This window comes from Carassius auratus, linkage group LG36F (genome assembly GCF_003368295.1).
Source record: "Carassius auratus strain Wakin linkage group LG36F, ASM336829v1, whole genome shotgun sequence".
NCBI lineage: Eukaryota > Metazoa > Chordata > Actinopteri > Cypriniformes > Cyprinidae > Carassius > Carassius auratus.
The window spans coordinates 1,806,746-1,825,329 of record NC_039295.1 but is presented as its reverse complement, the minus strand read 5'-3'; the positions used below and the strand labels follow the sequence as shown (position 1 = coordinate 1,825,329).

Below are 18,584 nucleotides of genomic sequence, written 5' to 3'. Positions count from 1 at the left end.
TTGGATTGAATGGAACAGTCTCAAGCCTCCCGGTTTTCTTCCAAAAACAAGTTAGCATATATGTTTTATATCATATTTAATCCATCAGATTTGTATAGCTCATATAGTCTGATATAGTGAAAATATGGGGGGGGGGGGGTTGCTCAATTCAATTTTCCTTGGAGACTTGAACAAAAATATGAATTTGATATATATATATATATATATATATATATATATTCTTTTTTTTTTTTTTTTTTTTTAAGTAAAATGAGATTAAAATGATCCAAACATGCAATGCAATCCAATGATGATTGAGAGATGAAAAATATAGGCTCCTCAGAAGTCTGACGATCAGATTTTAGACTAAATTAGTTTTAAAAATAAATAAATCAGTAAAGTGAAGTGTTCATCTCGAAATTCCTAACAATATCAAAGTCACTATTTTACCGTTTACTTAAGAACAGTTTAATACAGTTAATAACAATGTTAACTGTATTTAACATCATATGCAGGATTCATTTTCAATTGCAGCCGACGAAATGCATCTACATGATCATAAACCAGAGCCTGTCAGCAGAGAAATTAAACTATATCACAGTGAAGGCGATTTAGCGCAGCAAACTAAAACCTGCTGGTGATTTTTGGCGCTGATGGCGCTCCGTACTCAAGACTTCTGCACTGACTCTCAGATGTAAACGCGTCTTCAGCTGTTGCTGTCATGATCGGAGACGCCGCGCACATTTTCCCAGCAGAAGATGGTTTGTTTGAGGAGACGTTCAGCACGGAAAACACATACAGAGTCCACGGACTGAACATCAGGATTCAGCAGGATTACAGCGCGAGCCTGGGCGTCGCTGCGTCAGTCTGGGACTCCGTGAGTTATGAGTAGATTTACACACAAGCAGATCCTCTAGTGAAGAACACATGTTGGTAATAAATTAGCACATAGATAAATTAAGGACAAAAAAATAAAACAAAATTGTCTTGTATTCAAATAAATTGTTTTTATGTATTTATTTATTTACTAATCTTATACTCATTTGGGTATATGGATGTCTTCTTTATAGCCACTCCATGCACTTAAAATTTGTAACATGATATAATCTGATATAACATGATATAATAAGACTGGCTGCACACATTTTGACCATAAACAAAGTGTTGCAGAGGTAGAATAGAATATTTATGTGCAACTAACTAATACTTGAATGTATTTGAAACCCGCATTATTCATAACTGTTGTGTTCAGCATGTTACAGAGAGTTGTTTAAGTGAATGTGCATGAGTTCCCGGGCCTCACTGCAACACCTCCTTCTCGTTCAGAGTGGGTCTCGAACCCGGGTCTCTTCGTGGGAGCTGGACGCACTAACAAGGAACTAACAGTGCTTTTCTTGAGATCGGGGAGTGAGGTTTACCTGCACAGCACCTACTCGCTGGCCTCCGTTACACTCACCCTCCATCCCAAACTTCAGTCCCATCCGGGTCACGGCACCAATGTAATAGGGTTGTCTCTGCGTTGTTTGGTGTAAACTAAGGATGGATAATAAGTTGAACAAACTTGATGTTACCACAAATATAATGTAGCATAATCACAAATCATACAATATTCATTTAAACGCAGTTATATTTCAATATTAGTTCATAAGATGGTTTTACCAGTCAATACAATATACATTTATCATGGAGCACTCACTCACTGTAGCAATTAATTAATGAATTCATCTGGCTGGAGTGTGCAGGTAGAGTGCAATTAAAGGGATCATACATAAGAATGAGTGTAAACATGTTAAGCTACTCACGAATTAAATTAAAGCTACATTCAAGATACCCTTCTGTAAAAGTAGCTAGCTATCAAACAAATTACATTGAAACTACTTTTTTTTTCTTTTCATTTTTTACTAAATAATAAACATCATGATTTCAAACAGTAGGGTGAATTTAGGTTGATTGGGACACTTTTACAAACCATTTAAATGACAAAAAGTGTCCCAATCATTTGATTTGGTAAACTATCCGATACACACAATAAAATAGGCTACTGTATAGTTATATAGTTATTTTGTCTTTAACTGACATAAAATAACAAACTGTCAAAGTGCAAAATTGCTACTAATGTAACATCAATGGAAGATCAAAAGGTTTGCAACTTAAACTGGATAGAGAGGAGTCATAAAGAGCAGGTTAAACTCACAGCTCATGTGGTATTCACTGACTGTGAATGGAGACCTCAATCATCAGCTGTGCACAAGACCACTGCAACCAGAATGATAAGCACACTACTATATCACAATTGTGTTTTCTGTTCAGTAAGTGTTCATTGCAAAACTGTAAAGCACAGATTATATTAGACATTATTGTGACTCATGAGAGCGCAAAACAGAATTTATCGTTTGGTCGCGCTTCATCGCTATTTGCTGGGAAAAGTTGTTAGTTAATGGAAAAGCTACACTGTTTTAAAAGTAGCATCGCTACTGTAAAGCTACTGAAATATTAACTTGCGCTAGTGGCGTCGCTTCTTCTAGCTAGCTACTCCCCAACACTTCACACAGCAAATGCGATCAGTCTGTCTTACACACCACGGTCCATTTCCTTCAGATAAGATAGACACAGAAGAAGCATGTTTTCCAGTGCAGCTTACACAGCTTCAAGGAAATCATAGAAGTTTAGTTTTCTGCAGCATGGGGACAGACATGCAGGAATTGCATTAAATATAAATGACTTCGCTAAAGAACGCTGATCAGCAGCTGCTACGCAAGCATCACAGAAGCTACAACCGTCTCCCTCTGATGAAATCAGACACGTTTCAGCGGGCCAAACTGCTTTAGGACATGTACTGTGCTTCTCTGTAAGGTGAGCCTTACGCTATTGATGGATACGGGTGCAGCGGCGTCTCTGCTCAATGTCAGTGCATACCACAAGTATGTAAGTATTTCCCATCTGCCACTGCTGCAGCCCTGCACTCCCCCAAATCAGCTGGTATTCCTGGAGTCGTACTTTTCTTGGATGACACAGTAGTTCATGCAGCAGATATCCAGACACATAATGAACGTCTCGATAGAGCGGCTGGTTCTCTCATGGAGCATAATCTTACACTGAATGCAGAGAAATACACGTTCACCACCTCAGCCAATGATTTTGTGGGGTTTCCTCTCACGTCCAGAGGAATCAACCCCTCTCCAGTCAAATACTAAGGCTGTTCACCGAATCCCAGAACCCAGGGTAGCCTCCTTTTAGGGCATGACCGCCTACTATCTTCGTTTTCTGCCTCAGTACTGAACCACAGCACCCCTCCATCAATTACTAAAGAAAGATGAGCCATGGAACTGGACTGCAGAACGCCACACCACCTGTTCTGGCTCACTTTGACCCAGTTGTGCTCAGCATGTTACTGGGAGTTCTTGAAGTGTGTGTGTGTGCATGAGTTGCGTGTGTGTGAGACAGAGTCAATAAAGAAAAGCATAATTTCAAGGTCCCAGTGTAGAACTGAGTTTTTTCGTGTTCAGTCAGTTTAAACGGTACAATAACATCTGTTTATCTGTTGGTTTTTGACCTTGTTTAGATGCATGGCATCACTGCAATAGCCAGTGCTGAAGTTCAGGCCATGTCTGACAACTGAATATGCTAGAGTTTGTTTTTGTTTTTTTAAACAATGCAGATCTATTTTCACAGCCACATTTGCTCCTGTTTAACAAAGGTGCCAATATTAGTGGAGGACACTTTAAGTCATTTACCTTGTTTTGACACAGGCTCTGCATTTATGTCAGTTCTTTGAGAAGGAGTCTCTGGATCTCAGTGGGACGCGGATCATAGAGTTGGGTGGAGGAACAGGACTGGTTGGCATAGTGGCTGCACGATTAGGTAAAGCTGTGATTCATGTGTGTGATAATAATTGAAATTATTAAAATTAATCTCAACATGATCATAAGGAGAGCTGAAAATCTTTCGCTCAAGCAAACCTTACAGTAAATCTTCGTATGTCTTTTAGGAGCCCATGTGACCATCACAGACTTACCTTCTGCTGTTTGTCAGATCGAGAGGAACATTGCGGTGAACACGCCGCTCTCAGGATGGCCCTCGGACGGCCCCACGGTGTCAGCGCTGGCGTGGGGCCTGGACCACCGCCGATTCTCCTCCAGCTGGGACTTTGTGCTGGGCACAGACATCGTCTATCTGCCTGAAACCTTCCCTCTTCTCTTGGACACACTGGTTCATCTGTGCCGGGACGGGGCTGTTGTCTATCTGGCGTCATCGATGCGCAGAGAACACGGCGCTCAGGACTTCTATGACCGCATGTTACCGCAGATGTTCGGCGTGGAGCTCGTGCACAGAGATCCTGAGAGCAATATCAATATTTATAAAGCTACTTTGAGATGAGCCCTCCATCCGTCCTCCATATTAGCTTATTAGAGTCTAATTTTATATCTGGAGCTGGGAAGTTTGAATATTGGGGAGTAACAGAACACATATAATGCCATTATGTATTTATAATACAAAATATTCCTTTATGGTTGCTGTTGAAATCTTTTGAGCCCAATATGCATTTCTATACTTCAACTAATTTAATTAAGTGTGAACATGATACAATATTGAGATATGGTTTGAAATTAGTTATTTTAGTAAGTTTTAGAGGAGGTTATTCTCCAAACACTTATGAATGTACAGTGTTATAATTATAATGCTAGTTTTTAGATATGGGTAAGATACAGCAGCTATAAATATTAAACCGATAATGCGGTAAAACAGTAAAACCAGTCATGTGTGATTAACCATTAAGTGTTGCTAAAGTAAAGGTGTTGTTAGTGATCCACAAGCCCCAGTGTGACTCTTGTTAAATACATTAATGCCGTAAAAAGGCATTTTAAAATAGTACCTTTAAAGGTAAACTTTCCATTTCAGAAATGTAAAATAAAACTGTGCATGAATTTTACTGTTCCTTGTGTATGGCACTGTAATGCAAAATTGGAAAATGCTGAAATTATGAGAACTGAAGGATTACGACAAGTTTAATCACGAAGTAGGATATAAAGAGAAAGTAAAATATCAAACAATCTCAATACAACTGACCCTCAGGCACAGACAGTCATTACAGAAGGTCACAAATAAGCACAAGTCTTGTTGTTTCTGTAATTTAATACCCATAGCGTTTGAACTACAAAAGCTGACACTGCACTACAACACTTTTCTAACACAGTTCAGTCTGTTATTCCATACTATTTGTGTTTGTGTGTGAGTCAGTCCCGGACCCATATGCTAAATGATTAGCACGGCCCCCCATTTACATAGATTTTCCTGTTGAATATTTGCAGCACAAAATAAACATGAATATTTGAATGCATGTTGAAAAAAATCTGAACAATTGAATACAAACGAATGTCTTCTAAATCGATCAGAGTTTAAAAAAAAAGTCAAAATGACGGATATTACAGAAGTAGGTCTACAGGTGGAATTTTCACATGAACTTCACAATATAACATGATTTTATTATCGTCATTTTGACTTTATTCTAAAAATATTATGAAGTTAATCTTATTTGTTTTTTTCAACATGGCACAAAAATGCTGCTGTATAGGCTACTGAATGCAAATACAAGTTTGGCACAGCAGGCTAAAAAACAAACAATAAACAAACAAAACACAAACCAACAGAAAAAAAGTAGTGAGGGAATATTTGAACTACTGTTTTCTGATCGATGTTGCAAAAATGAATTTGACCCTGACTCACCATCTCCTCATTGGAAATGCATCTTTATGGATTACATAATGAAAGAGTTTTTGTTTTCGATTTGAATTATTTTGTTTTAAAATAGTCATTTTAAGCATTTTATAGATGAATTTATCATGTTGGTGAAGCACCAAGTAGACCCTTTGCTGTTTGACCCTGAATGATGTATGGGCCTAATCTTACCTTTATGAGCAAAAATGATTGGTGTATATTTAATAAAAAAAAAATTTTATTAAAAAATAAATAATGCAAGGGATCGCACAGGCGAAGCAAAGCATGCATTAGCTTCCACTCTCCTCAAACGATTGGATATGCACCTAACAGTGCTCATTTATCTAGCATACATGTTTAAATGAATACTGTGACATGCATGAAGTGTTTTATGTCTATTTATTTTAGGCAATTCGTGTTGGTTTGAGAAGGCTAAATTGATCAAAAATAATGCTCAACTCACTGTCTGCCGCTTGGTCGTTCCTTTAAAAAACAAACACTTGAATTAACAAACAAACAAAAAGAAATATGACAACTTTGCCATTAAAAACTAAAGCTGAACTATTTTAATAGCTGTGCAGTGGGAAAGAGAGAGAAAAAGACATGGTATCCAGTCGGACTTGGGCCGGGAATTCTCACCAGCTGTTGGACAAGGGCCGGGCTCATGCAGGACTATATTTGTTCCCCCGTTTCAGTTAAAAGTTCCCCCCAGCTCGGCGTGCCCCCAAACTGCCCAGGCACATATGCACCTGCATACCATCCATATATGACGCTACACCACTGCTGCATCGACAGTTTAACATGTAATACAAGAAAGTAAATTAAGTAAAAGTTCCAAAAGGCATTATTGAGAACCTTTAAAGTTTTAGACCTATTGCTATTGTAAAAATCACACTGTAAGGAAAATATATTACTATGGACTATTTATCAAAATAAAAAAACTCTGTATTTGTGAGTGCTACAGATAAATACCAAGTGATTTATTAGCCATATTTTATCATTCATTCATTCATTCATTCATTCATTCATTGTACAGGCCTAGTTTTTATTATTTGACAAATCCAGTCTCAGGCGACAGGCACAACAAATTTCACTGTATATTATTGTTTATGCACTAAAATTTATTTATGCAACAAAAATTATGCAGATCATGCAGAAAATCATGTGTTAAGTACACCCAATCACCATATTTGAACTAATTGGTTGAATGAACGATTCAATTACTCACTCATTAAGATATACTGGCATAAAAACGTAAACTGGAGAACGTGTCACTGTAAAATCCCTAATACTAATACACAGACTGACTGCGGCAGTGAAATATTGGTGTGTGGTGTCACTGGGGTTGTTCCTATTTCACTACAGCCAATGCTTGCAATGATAATATACACACAGTGTTTTCTGGCACAGGAATAGAAACAACATTTGGTTTTTGTTCAGTTCTCTAAAGTATTATCCTCCAGTTCTCCTCCATCTTCTGTGTTCGGTCTCTGATAAAGCAAGTCAGTGTCTGCACCTTCAGTTTGTTCCCCAAACTCGAGCGTCTCCTCTTCCTCGGTCTCAGAGTCAGGAGCAGTGTGTTTGCGTATACGACTTACCGCATCCCACAGAGACTTGGCATGTTGCATTTTTTGTTCACCGGGCAATGAAGTGCAGAGTAAATCATCAGAAGGAACATGTCTTGTCTGTGGGAGAGATGCATTTTCAGAAGCTTCTGGAACTGGAGCAGAAGAAGGAGCGGGGAATGAGGATGTACAGCTTGACCGAACTCTTGGAGAACCGGAGCACTGGGTGGTTTCTGTGTCGGTAAAAGATGGAGGCAACACTGGCTCATTCTCTGTGTCAGAAACCACAGGAGAAGCTGAAACATTTGATACATCCAAGGTGTTGGAAGCAAAGGTGAATGACAAATGAGGTGAAGAGCTTGACCTTCTGAGAGTCCTGGAACCCACAGGTGAAGGTAAAACAACCTTGATGCAATTTTCAGCACTTTTCCTAAGGACAGGTGTAAAGAAATCTGAAGCAAGTATTCGTTTATCATCTGAGATGTTGTCTTCTGTTGAGCTGTCCTCGGTGAGGTCCTTAGTAGTATCTGTTTGGTGGTTATCATTATCTTTCTGTGTACTGTGCTCAACCTCCCTGTCATCCAATCCTGTGGACTGATTCATATCTAAGGTCTTTTCAGATGTGGATCTTGCATTTGTGAAAGTCTCAAAGTCTTCTTGCGCAGTGGATTGCCCTTCCATTATGTTGAGCACTTCTTCTACGCCTTCATTATTCTCCAGTGTTGTTCCACTCCAGGAATGTCCCACCATCAGTTTATTTTCCTGCACTCGCCGGTCATCAACAGTTGTAGCTGCGGATGGAGATTCCTCAAACTCTTTTACCGGATCCACTACGTGACTCTCAGAGGAGCGGTCATGTTTTTCTGAAAAGCTCTCGTGTGTCTGTACACTTGTCCTGGGAAGCTCATGTGGTATTCCAGGAATCTTTTCTACTCTCTCGTCCAAAGTATTGTTTTCAGGAGTCTCCAGGCTTGAGATGACACTGCTGTGCTGCTTCTGCACCTCGGTCTCGTCTCTAGTATTTGGTGAAGGACTCTCCTCAGTCAAACACACATACTGGACATGCTCCTTCTCTGGAAGAAGTACAAGCTCCACCTTGACAACAACACAAGTTGCGTCAATGACCACAAGACTCTGCTGTTGGTCATTTGTTGAACGTTTGCTAGCTTCAGGATCATCGTTTATCCCCTGGCTTCTTTGCTCTGTCGTCCCTGTCGAGTGATGTTGATATTGTGGCTCTTTCCACAATGGGAATTTATCTATGATTTCCCTGCATGGTTTTTCATGTCCTTCTGTCTGCATTGGTGATTTCTGGGCTAAACAGTTTGACTCTGAGTCATTCCCTTGGACATAACAATGCAACTCTTCTTTCTTTTCATCTAGTCCTATTGCATTACCCAGATCCTGGATTGAACTGGGTCTCTGAGCTAGGGGTGTGTGCCTATGCTCTCCAAACATTAAGGATTCATGGAGCTGCCCTAGAGCTTCATCCTTATTCAAGCACACGTCCTGGTTTTGTCTGTTGTCATCATTGTGCTGAGGTGGATTTGTCTGCTCAGTGGTGGTTGGCTTGTCATCCAGTTTGCAATCCGTTAAAAGAGGTAACACGTGGGATTTAAGAGGCTCCTCTGGAGAACTTGACAAGCCTGACACTTCTCCCATTCGAGAAACTAGACAAAACACAGTCTCACCACCTTTTCTTCTTCCAAGTTTGTTCTGCTTTATCCGAGTAATATCAGGATGGGTCATGTGTGGAGACTCTCGGTACTGAAGCTGTTCTTGAGTTGAAGTTGGTTTTGTGTTTCTTGTTGTGTACCGCATGACAGTGGATCCATTTACGGCTTCTAGACAGTGTTTTCCACCTGTGATAACTCTGCAATAACTCTCTGTGTTCTGTTTCTGGTTAATTTTTTCTATATAATGTCCTTTGTTTGATGAATGATCACAGTGTGTTTCTGTCAAATCTGTAAAGGGTGCTTTTCTGCTCTCAAATGTCTGCTCAAATGCTTCCACACTTGTGTCTGAAGTAACCTTTGGTATTGCTGTTATCTTGTCCCCCTTCTTTGGGGAGCTGTATGCTGGTGGTGCCGTGTAGGATGGAGGCTGTCTGAAAGATCCTTCTGGGAAAACACTCTCTGTATTTCTTAAATTCCAGGGGCTCCTTTTCCAACGATGTTCCCCAGTGAGCTCAGTTTTGTAATTTGTCTGTGACATTAAAGCAGTTGGCTGGAATTGTTCAGAGGTGTCTGGACTAACAGTCCACTGGTCATATCCCAACACTCCCTCTATGTCCGAAGCACACCTAGATGACCTCCACTCCCCAACCTCAAAACGAGGTGTATTTTTGGAAGGCGTATGGTGGAAGCAATCGGCATAGGCTTGCATCTCATTATGACTGTTTGTTCCAGAGTTTTCTCTTATTTCTCTGTAGTTTAATGGCCATGTGTTTTCCCACCCTTTGTGCTGTGCATGTGAGTCTCTTTCTGCATACCTTCCCTTATCTGATCTCTGTCTTTCTATCGGTACAGGATTTCTCACTTCACCAATGTAGTCCTTTAATTCTCTGTGAGATAACCTGGTGTGTAAATGAAAATTTGCACTTGATGCTATTTCAGTCTGCTTGTTAAGGTCATAAATATCCCTGGTAGTTCTGGTTCCTGACGCCACCCAAGTTTTTGGCTCCCCAGTTGAGTCGATGTACTCCGACAGGTGTTGCAAGCAAGTGGTTGTAGAAGGTTTGTGCTGATATCTGTTAAGAAAAACAAGAGTAATGTACAGTTTCAAGAAACATAATTTGATTTCTCTCTAAAATTTTAACTGTTCTTGAGCTGTCGAAGCAAGCTAATCACAGTCCACATGAACGAGTTACAACACACCACATGAACATTCACAGTGCAGAGAGGAAGAATTACACAAATCCCTAAGTTCCCCTAAGGGGAAGTCGTGGCCTAGTGGTAAGAGAGTTTGACTCCTAACCCTAGGGTTGTGGGTTTGAATCTCGGGCCGGCAATACCACGACTTAGGTGCCCTTGAGCAAGGCATCGAACCCCCAACTGCTCCCCGGGCGCCACAGCATAAATGGCTGCCCACTGCTCCGGGTGTGTGTGTGTTCACTGCTCTGTGTGTGCACTTTGGATGGGTTAAATGCAGAGCACAAATTCAGAGTATGGGTCACCATACTTGGCTGAATGTCATGTTAATGACTTCTCTTAACAGCTAACTGTAGTGAAAAGTCAGCTGACCTAAAGTCTGATCCCTGCCCTGTCCATCATGGCACGTCCGAATCCAATGTCAGCTTCGCTTCCTGTCATGGCATACCCTAATCTGACTGATTTTTGAAGGCAGCATAGATGTATCCTTCACTGCCTTTGATATCCCACAGTCCTGTGTTTTTCATTCTGTGATGGTTGGGCTAAAATATTAAAGATACCATCTGAAAATTGCATTTGGTGGTCAGTTTGTGTAAATGTAAATGTTCCTGATCAACTTTTTGTACAGTTGATGTTATTTCTAACAAGAAATCAGTTGCACAGTAATTAAATATTCACTTACTTTATCACCTAAGCTTTCGGACACAACCTGTGTTTGTCTGTGGTTGTGACTTGGATGAAGAAAGGTTTTATGACCAATTTATGCACAAAAAAAGATATTTCCTTTCTTTATTCATGTTGATGTACACCTAATGACAAAATGTTAATCTTTTTAACCATCATAGGTGGGAAATTGTAAAAAAAAACAAAACAAAAAAACGAAGATTTTACTTCTTAAATGGGTTTTATAAAAACATTAAAATGCATTTACTCTATCACCATGTTTTTCTGTCGAGTATGGTATATTTGGTTTTGAATTTGATTTTATCATTTGATGTGGATGCATTTTTAACCATCTCTGGACTACTTGCCCCACTTCTTCACATTCTGCTTCTGACATCTCACGTGTTTCAGTTAACAATGTTCAACCTTATGAATAAAAAATACAATATATTTTGCCTCTGTACTTCTTCAATTACAATATTTAGCTAATTTCACTCATTTTCTTTTTCATGAATCTGGGCAGCAGAATTTGTATTGGTTGTCTGCACATAAAAAGACAATAACAATAATACAAACGACAAAACATAAGCATATGATAATTCAGTGAAAACATAACATAGAGAAAGAAGAAAAAGAGGCATGTTTGAGGAATAATGAATCATAAAATGTAAGCCCTCTGGGTCTGGTTCTGAAGTGGTAAAAAGGCATCCATCAATCCATTCGGGGGGAACTGAAGAAATCCACCAGCAGGAATCCCACTGAGGTACAATCAGCTGAATCTCATCGTGCGGTGGCTACAGCTGATGCTGAAAAACTTACTTAGTTTTCTCTTTTATCTATTTTTTCTTTATATATATATTAAAAAAATACAACTTGATGCGCTCAACATGACTGTAACAATATTAAATATTGTTACAGTCATGTTTATAGAATTGAACTTAGCTCATGTATGACATTTGAATCCTCTGCTGTACTACAACCTCTTGCAGAATTCAGAGCAGTGACTGGATCAAAATACTTTTTTCTCATCAGTAATACTTAGAAACGCTTGGGAAACTGATGATGAAGATGCATACTCTCCAGCCACGGCAGCCAATCACCACTCCAGATTAACGCATACATCAGTTTTCATGACGTTTGCTCCAAAAAAGATACAACTAAACAAACAAAAAAAAAACATTTCCCTTTATAATAAACATAATGAGTGCTATAACTGTTGCTACTGTTGTTTTCACTGATGTGGAACCTGCACAGTTCAAAATCTCCAGAGATGTTTTAGGGTTTCATGACCCTTTACATTTTTTTTACCTCTAACACTAGCATTCTTTATTCTTTTCCTATTCTTTCTACAGTACTTGTGTTTTTTTTATTATTTATTACAAAACTGACCCTCTAACACTAGTATTCTGGTCTATTTAGATGTTTTATTTTTATTTATTAAATAAATAACCCTCTAACACTAGTATTCTATATCTGCTTGATTCTATGCTTAATCAGATAAATAAACAAAATAAAACCTTGCTACATGTACTGCATTATACTAACCGAGACTTCTCATAGCATTTAGTATATATTATTATTCTTTTGTTGGTTTTGATTGCTTCTATTGTCCTCATTTGTAAGTCACTTTGGACTGTGATCTGTGACCATTCCCCATCAAAGCAACATTGATAGAGGCTATCTCCATTTCTGTCCAAAATGGAGACATTTTAATCCAAAGATGATGAGGCGAGTGTTTTATTAAAGAAAGCTCAGGTAATCCAATAGATATAAACCCAAACACAACCACATGCACCACACACAAACAAAACCAGACACAGAACAGAAGGAAATGGGGATCTTTAATACACAATAATAAGGAATATATTTTCATTGTCTGATCCTCTCAATAATGCTCTTTTTAGAATATGAATGCAAATTATATAACTATGTGTAATATCCCAATTGTGTGCATGTAAACATCTTGTAAAATCAACTCCTGATTTTATTTTCAAACTAAGTGACGAACTCAAAGAACGTGACAAACATTTCAAATAAATATCTTTATGAACTTACGTGTGTGAAGAATGCCATCCGGGAAAAGTGCTGTATTTGGCATACAGTGGCTCCTTCTCTCCACAAGTCAAGAAATCCATCTTGTAATCCTTACACCGGTCATAAACACTTATTGCTTTTGTTTTAGCAGCAGTGAAAAATCATTGCAGAATTATTGATATATGTCATGAAAATGAAAGACAATGCAAGCTTACCATGAAGTGAACAGCACAGTGAAGGGAGAGAGATTTAAGTGAAGTGTAGCTGTGTTTTTGAAGAGAGGCGTGGCCATCACAAGACTCCGCCCATCAGTCAGACAGCTCAACATCACATACAACACTTTAATTAATAGTTCTGCTCTGAACCCTGCTGAGAATGTGGTCCATATGTAAACAGCCTCCACCACAGATTATGTTTGTAACACACACACAAACACACACACACACAGACACACACACACACACACACAAAGGCTGCTTGCTTGGAATGTGTTACTCAGCACAAAAAGTGATTTTCACTGTTTTTGTAACAAAGCCGTGCTTTACTGATGGATTTGAGCAACTGAACCAGCGCTGGACAGAAAGGTGATGTCATACGAAGAGAGGAAATCACAGAGACTATTAAAAGAACACTATAAACACTTCTGAAAAACTGAACGTAATCGTGTGGAAAAGATGTTTTGTTTTTCACCTTTTTCATGTATGCATACCTGTACAGTATGTTTGTAACGAGGCCTTATTATGATATACGAGGTTTAGTGAGACAGAGATGTTTTCAAGACTTTCAAATAATGCCTTCACCTAAACATCAGTCGTGTTTGTAATATCTGTAAAGATTAAAGAAATAGTGCTGATAATATAGATCTTCATCAGATTTGGAGAATTGTAGTATTCTGTCACTTGCTCACCAGTGGATCCTCCAATGAAAATCTTCACAGATCAACCACTGTTTACAAGCCAAAACAGTACAAAATTGCTGAGCTACTACTTTAATGATCTTTTAATGATCTTATCCCGTTGTGTGTGACTCTCATTGATGACTGGTGAGTTTGCAGACGGCGAGCTCCCATAGACTAGGCTGTGTTTTATCTGTTTAGACGCTCTGAATGACAGTAATGCTGCCTTTCACTGAAACTCTCTAGCGTACTAAACAGGCTTTTCTCTCTGAACTAAACTCTGGACATCAGCAAAGAGCAGAGGAAAGAGGGGATGTGGATGTCTAATCAGTTTACAATGAGATGGCAAAGATGCTGGAATTTCATTGTCAAAATGGTGAGGAATCTGTATGTTGATATTTGTGTAATAGTTGCATATTGCAACCACAGCACAATTTTATTTAAACAGAAATAACTAAAGACTTATTTTCTTTATTTACAGAAACAACATAAAAAAAATTACAAATGACAGAACTATGCATCTCATGTGACATCTGGTTTAATGTAGCAATTAACAGTACTAACAGTATTACAGGCTCTCATAGACCTTTTGCTTTTAAATTTATATTCATAACACTACAATATAGTTTGTAATTAACAATTGTAACAAATAACAATTGTACAAGATAAGCTTTATCTATATTTACTTAATTACTATTGCTATTTATAATTTTGGAAGTTCCACCCAACTGTAAAACAACACTTAAGTTTTTCTCTTAATTAATATTTGCATTTTTTACTGTTGTTGTTCTGGTCTGTTTTCTTTGGTCATGTCTTTTATTTTGAAATCTATTAAATTCCCTTTTCCTGCCTGTTTGTAGTCTAGTTGTAGTTTTTCTAGTTGTAGTTTCTTTCTGTTGTTGTCAGAGATTGCAGGTGTGTCCTCGTCCTCAGTTCTGTCACTTTGGTTTTTGGTTTTCAAATCTGTGTTGCATGTTCATTTATTTAATAAAATTCACTGCACATGGATCCTACTCTTCCTTATCTCTGAAACAGTCAAACCAAAAATTATTATTTTTTTTTTTACTAGCAAAATAAACTGTGACATATTATACTCAGAAATCCTTCATACAGTGGACCACCAGTAAAACTGATCCAAATATGGGACCAAATGTTTTTCAGACATTTTGATCTGACCATGATTTTCTGAAGTGTTTTTTTCTTTAATTGCTAAGGCAACCTTTTTACTTATGTGAGAATTATATATATATATATATATTTATATATTGGATATAGCACACGTGGTTGCTGCCGCATGTGTTGAGTTTGAGCTCCATCAAGTTACTTCTTAATCATCTATTTTTGATCTTAAAATCAATTTTAAACACCATCATTTTCGAATATATCCCTTATGGTATTCTACAATAAAAACAATCAGAGGGCCTTGTTACCACTAGTTTTATTTTGATTTCCTGAGTCCACTTTTAGCTTATAGCCCGTTAGCATCGCCAGCGTGGTTGCTGTTAATCTCGCTTATATTGCTAATACTCTATTCACACACATTACCATTGCTTTACTCACTGTAACTTGCTTTAATGGTGGATGTGTGTCTACCTTTGAGTGCAGGTGAGGACACGTTTGACCTGGATTCGGTGTAGCTCGAGCTGTCGGCCGTGGAGAAGCATCCCCAGCTGAGAGCTGAGAACCGTGCTGGAAACCTCCTCGCAAGACCAAGGTAAGTATACAACACGCTGCAAACACTCTACTCTGTGTGTTTCTCTATGCACCCAGGACGTTATATCATTGTGTCAGGACTGCTTCCCATGTATCGATGAGGACATGAAAGGTTTAAAAGACTTTTTGCTTTAAATGAATGGATATTGTCATGGTGTAAAGAACAGAAACTGTTTTTTGTTAAAGTAAACCAAAAGATGCTGTGGCCCAAAGTTTTTACACTGCCATGTTACTTCCTCTACAGTCAAAAATCTTGGTGTTATATTAGACAGCAACAGCATTCTTCCATCTTAGAAACATTGCCAAGCCATGAAAATTTTTACCTGTTTCTGATGCAGAAAAGCTAGTTCATGCATTCATTCACCTCTAGACTGGACTATTGTAACGCACTTCTAGGTGGTTGTCCTGCATCTTCAATAAACAAGCTACAGGTAGTCCAAAATGCAGCAGCTAGAGTCCTGAAAAGACAATGCAGAAAAGCTGAGCAGATGTGGTGGTGGAAGATGAAACTTGAAATTCATTATTAAGACAGCCTTGATGCTTTTTGATTTGGAACTAGGAACAGCTATTCTATCTATCATAACAAGACACAGCCCTTACCACTGAAAGGGGATTTTAAAATACAGAAGAAAAAAAAACACAGGGTGGATTCTTATTATTATATGGGTGGATGTGTACACACACTTCCAACACATATTTATGTTCAAACAACATGTAAAGTGAATTTAGCATCCGATGACCCCTTAAAGCCCCTCCTGAAAAAAGAAATCTTGTTAACACCATATTGAGCAACTACAGACCAATATCAAATCTTCTTTTGATAGTCATGGGATGGTACTCAAATGGTTCAAGTCTTACTTAGAAGGGAGAAGCTATTCTGTGAGTCTAGGAGAGCATAAGTCTAAGTGGACGTCCATGACATGCGGAGTCCCACAAGGCTCAATTCTTGCACCGTTCTTGTTTAGCATGTTTATGCTCTCACTAAGACAAATAATGAGAAAGAACCAAATTGCCTATCACAGCTATGCTGATAATACCCAGATTTACCTAGCCTAATCTCCAAATGTCTACAGCCTCATTGACTCCCTCTGCCTGTCAAGGACAGGCTGGATTAAGATGCAGGTATAACAAAGTCTTTATTGAATAGGAAATAATCTGAATAGGTGACCAGCCCTTCCACAGACAGCTTGTGTGGACGTGGAAACTCCTGCCACACAGTTGATTGGATAACAGTGGCTGGCAAAAGCCGCAACGACGGCAGAGGAGAAGAAGCCAGCAAGACAGGTCACTACTCCGAGCGAGAGGCTGAGCAATCCACTAAATGAGACCGCTGAGACCCGAAGATAATTCTTGGGAATCTGAATGCACCGGGAGGGACAGGAAATAATACTGCAGCTACGAGCACTGGAGCCTGACGGAGCAAGACGAGACAGGTGAGCGAGACCAACAAGACAGTCTGAGCAATCCGGATAAACCACAACAATCTGACAGAAGACAGAGAGACATGGGAACTATAAGAGGGCTAATTGCATAGTAATGCAATTAGTCACTTTTTAATGGAGTAAAGCAATATTGTAATGCATTTCTTTGAGTCCACTAACAAATGTACTTAACATCACTGCTGGTTAAAGGTAAAATATGACAATGAGTATTTTATATCGGCTCTGTGTGGATGTATTTATCATGTTACTCATCCCTTGAGGCTAAAAGATATGTCTATTATCTATTGGTGTGTTTAGTTTCATAGTGTTTTATCTAATGGTGTGTTTGCAGGAGTTGTGGGGAAATGTGAGTCTGTCTTCAGTAAACTCTCTGTCAACTGGTTGAATTTGAATGTAGGGCCAGCCCAGGCTCTGTTGGTGCCTTAGGCGGGATTTTAGATTTCCGCCCCTCCGCCCCCACTAAAGTATTCTGAAAATGCAAAACTTTACTATAATATGTCTGTCACTGCCAATACTGTTTATACTTGTAGAAACAATGTGAATGAACACCACAACAGCTTAAGTAAACTAAATTTGTGTCACTGCCAATACTTTTGTGCATGACTGACAATGGAGATTTTGAAGCTCCTTGTAGGTTTTTCATGAGTGAATCAGTTAAAATAGCATATTGAAGAGACCAGACATGAGTTATACCTACAGTGACAACTACTTAATACAACAAAGAGAAATATGAGCAAAATGAAATGCCTAAAATAGTCTAACAGACAACAAAGGCAACAAAATAATGGCTACATTTTATGTTAGCCAGCTAGCTGGCTAGTTAGTCTAATTATAGTATTCACATACCTTTCATTTAAATTTTGTGCATACAGTGGAAAATGACATACTTGAACTTAATTATTTCTTTGAATGCTAGATTATAGTCCTAGTCATAGTCATCTTTTTCAGGGGACGATTTAGATACTTTAGACACTTTGTTACAAGCTCTTGGTGCATAAAGAAGATCTGTAAAGTTGCAAAGACTAAAGCCTCAAATTCAAAGAGATATTCTTTATCAAAGTTAAGATTTGTCCACACCCCCTAAAACAGCTCATTCTAACACACCCCCACATGTCTACGACATGATTTGGGAAGATTTGCATAATCCCTCCCAAATGTTCAGGCAAAGAAAGGAGGCGTGACATTTATTCTCGCTGTTCCTGCCACCGCCACGTCGTGGAGACGCTGTGCGTTTCGTTGTGGAAGACAAATTCCTTTGTTTGGCCTTCCAAAAGTGGACACAACTAAAATTCAGTGGTTAAGTCGTATTAACAACAGATCAACCCAAATATTCAGATGTGTGCAGTGCAAACGTAAGTACAGTACGTTTACATGTTTAAAGAATTTTCTACTGATGATTCAAACTTGAGTTTTGAGCAGTGCTGAGTAGAGCTTGTTGTTTGTCGTTTCTCCGATCATAAATTCAGACATGGTTTTATGTTTTTGCTGCACGATAAGCAACGCATAAAAAGACAGTATAAGTCATTATAATCCGTAATTATGTCCCCACTGGATGCAACAAATGCCTTGTTTATAATGGGTTTTATTGGTTCTGTCATCGCTCCGGGACACACAACATTACAGTATTAAGAGGCGTAACATTTCCTTCACATGCTTGAAGTATTCAGCCAATCACGAGGCACTGGATAGCTGGCCAATCGGAGCACAG

General features: G+C 38.7%; 2 protein-coding genes across 3 annotated transcripts; one reads left to right on the top strand and one right to left on the bottom strand.

The window, feature by feature from the left end:
* The first annotated feature begins 612 nt into the window (after positions 1-612).
* Positions 613-6,705, top strand: LOC113068163 (EEF1A lysine methyltransferase 3). The gene is made up of 3 exons (XM_026240815.1): positions 613-856; positions 3,729-3,840; positions 3,968-6,705. Exons 1-3 carry the CDS (start codon positions 701-703, stop codon positions 4,354-4,356), a joined length of 657 nt encoding a protein of 218 aa, XP_026096600.1. The 5' UTR covers positions 613-700; the 3' UTR covers positions 4,357-6,705.
* Positions 6,706-6,713: 8 nt separating this feature from the next.
* si:ch211-159e12.5 (uncharacterized) lies at positions 6,714-13,237 on the bottom strand. 2 transcript variants are annotated; one of them, XM_026240813.1, is made up of 3 exons: positions 13,042-13,237; positions 12,848-12,936; positions 6,714-10,008 (listed from the first exon to the last, which is right to left on the bottom strand). In XM_026240813.1, exons 1-3 carry the CDS (start codon positions 13,042-13,044, stop codon positions 7,131-7,133), a joined length of 2,970 nt encoding a protein of 989 aa, XP_026096598.1. In that variant the 5' UTR covers positions 13,045-13,237; the 3' UTR covers positions 6,714-7,130. The 2 variants fall into 2 exon arrangements, with proteins under 2 accessions (XP_026096598.1, XP_026096599.1); XM_026240814.1 differs by lacking the exon at positions 13,042-13,237 and having other exon boundaries at positions 12,848-13,033.
* Positions 13,238-18,584: the final 5,347 nt, after the last annotated feature.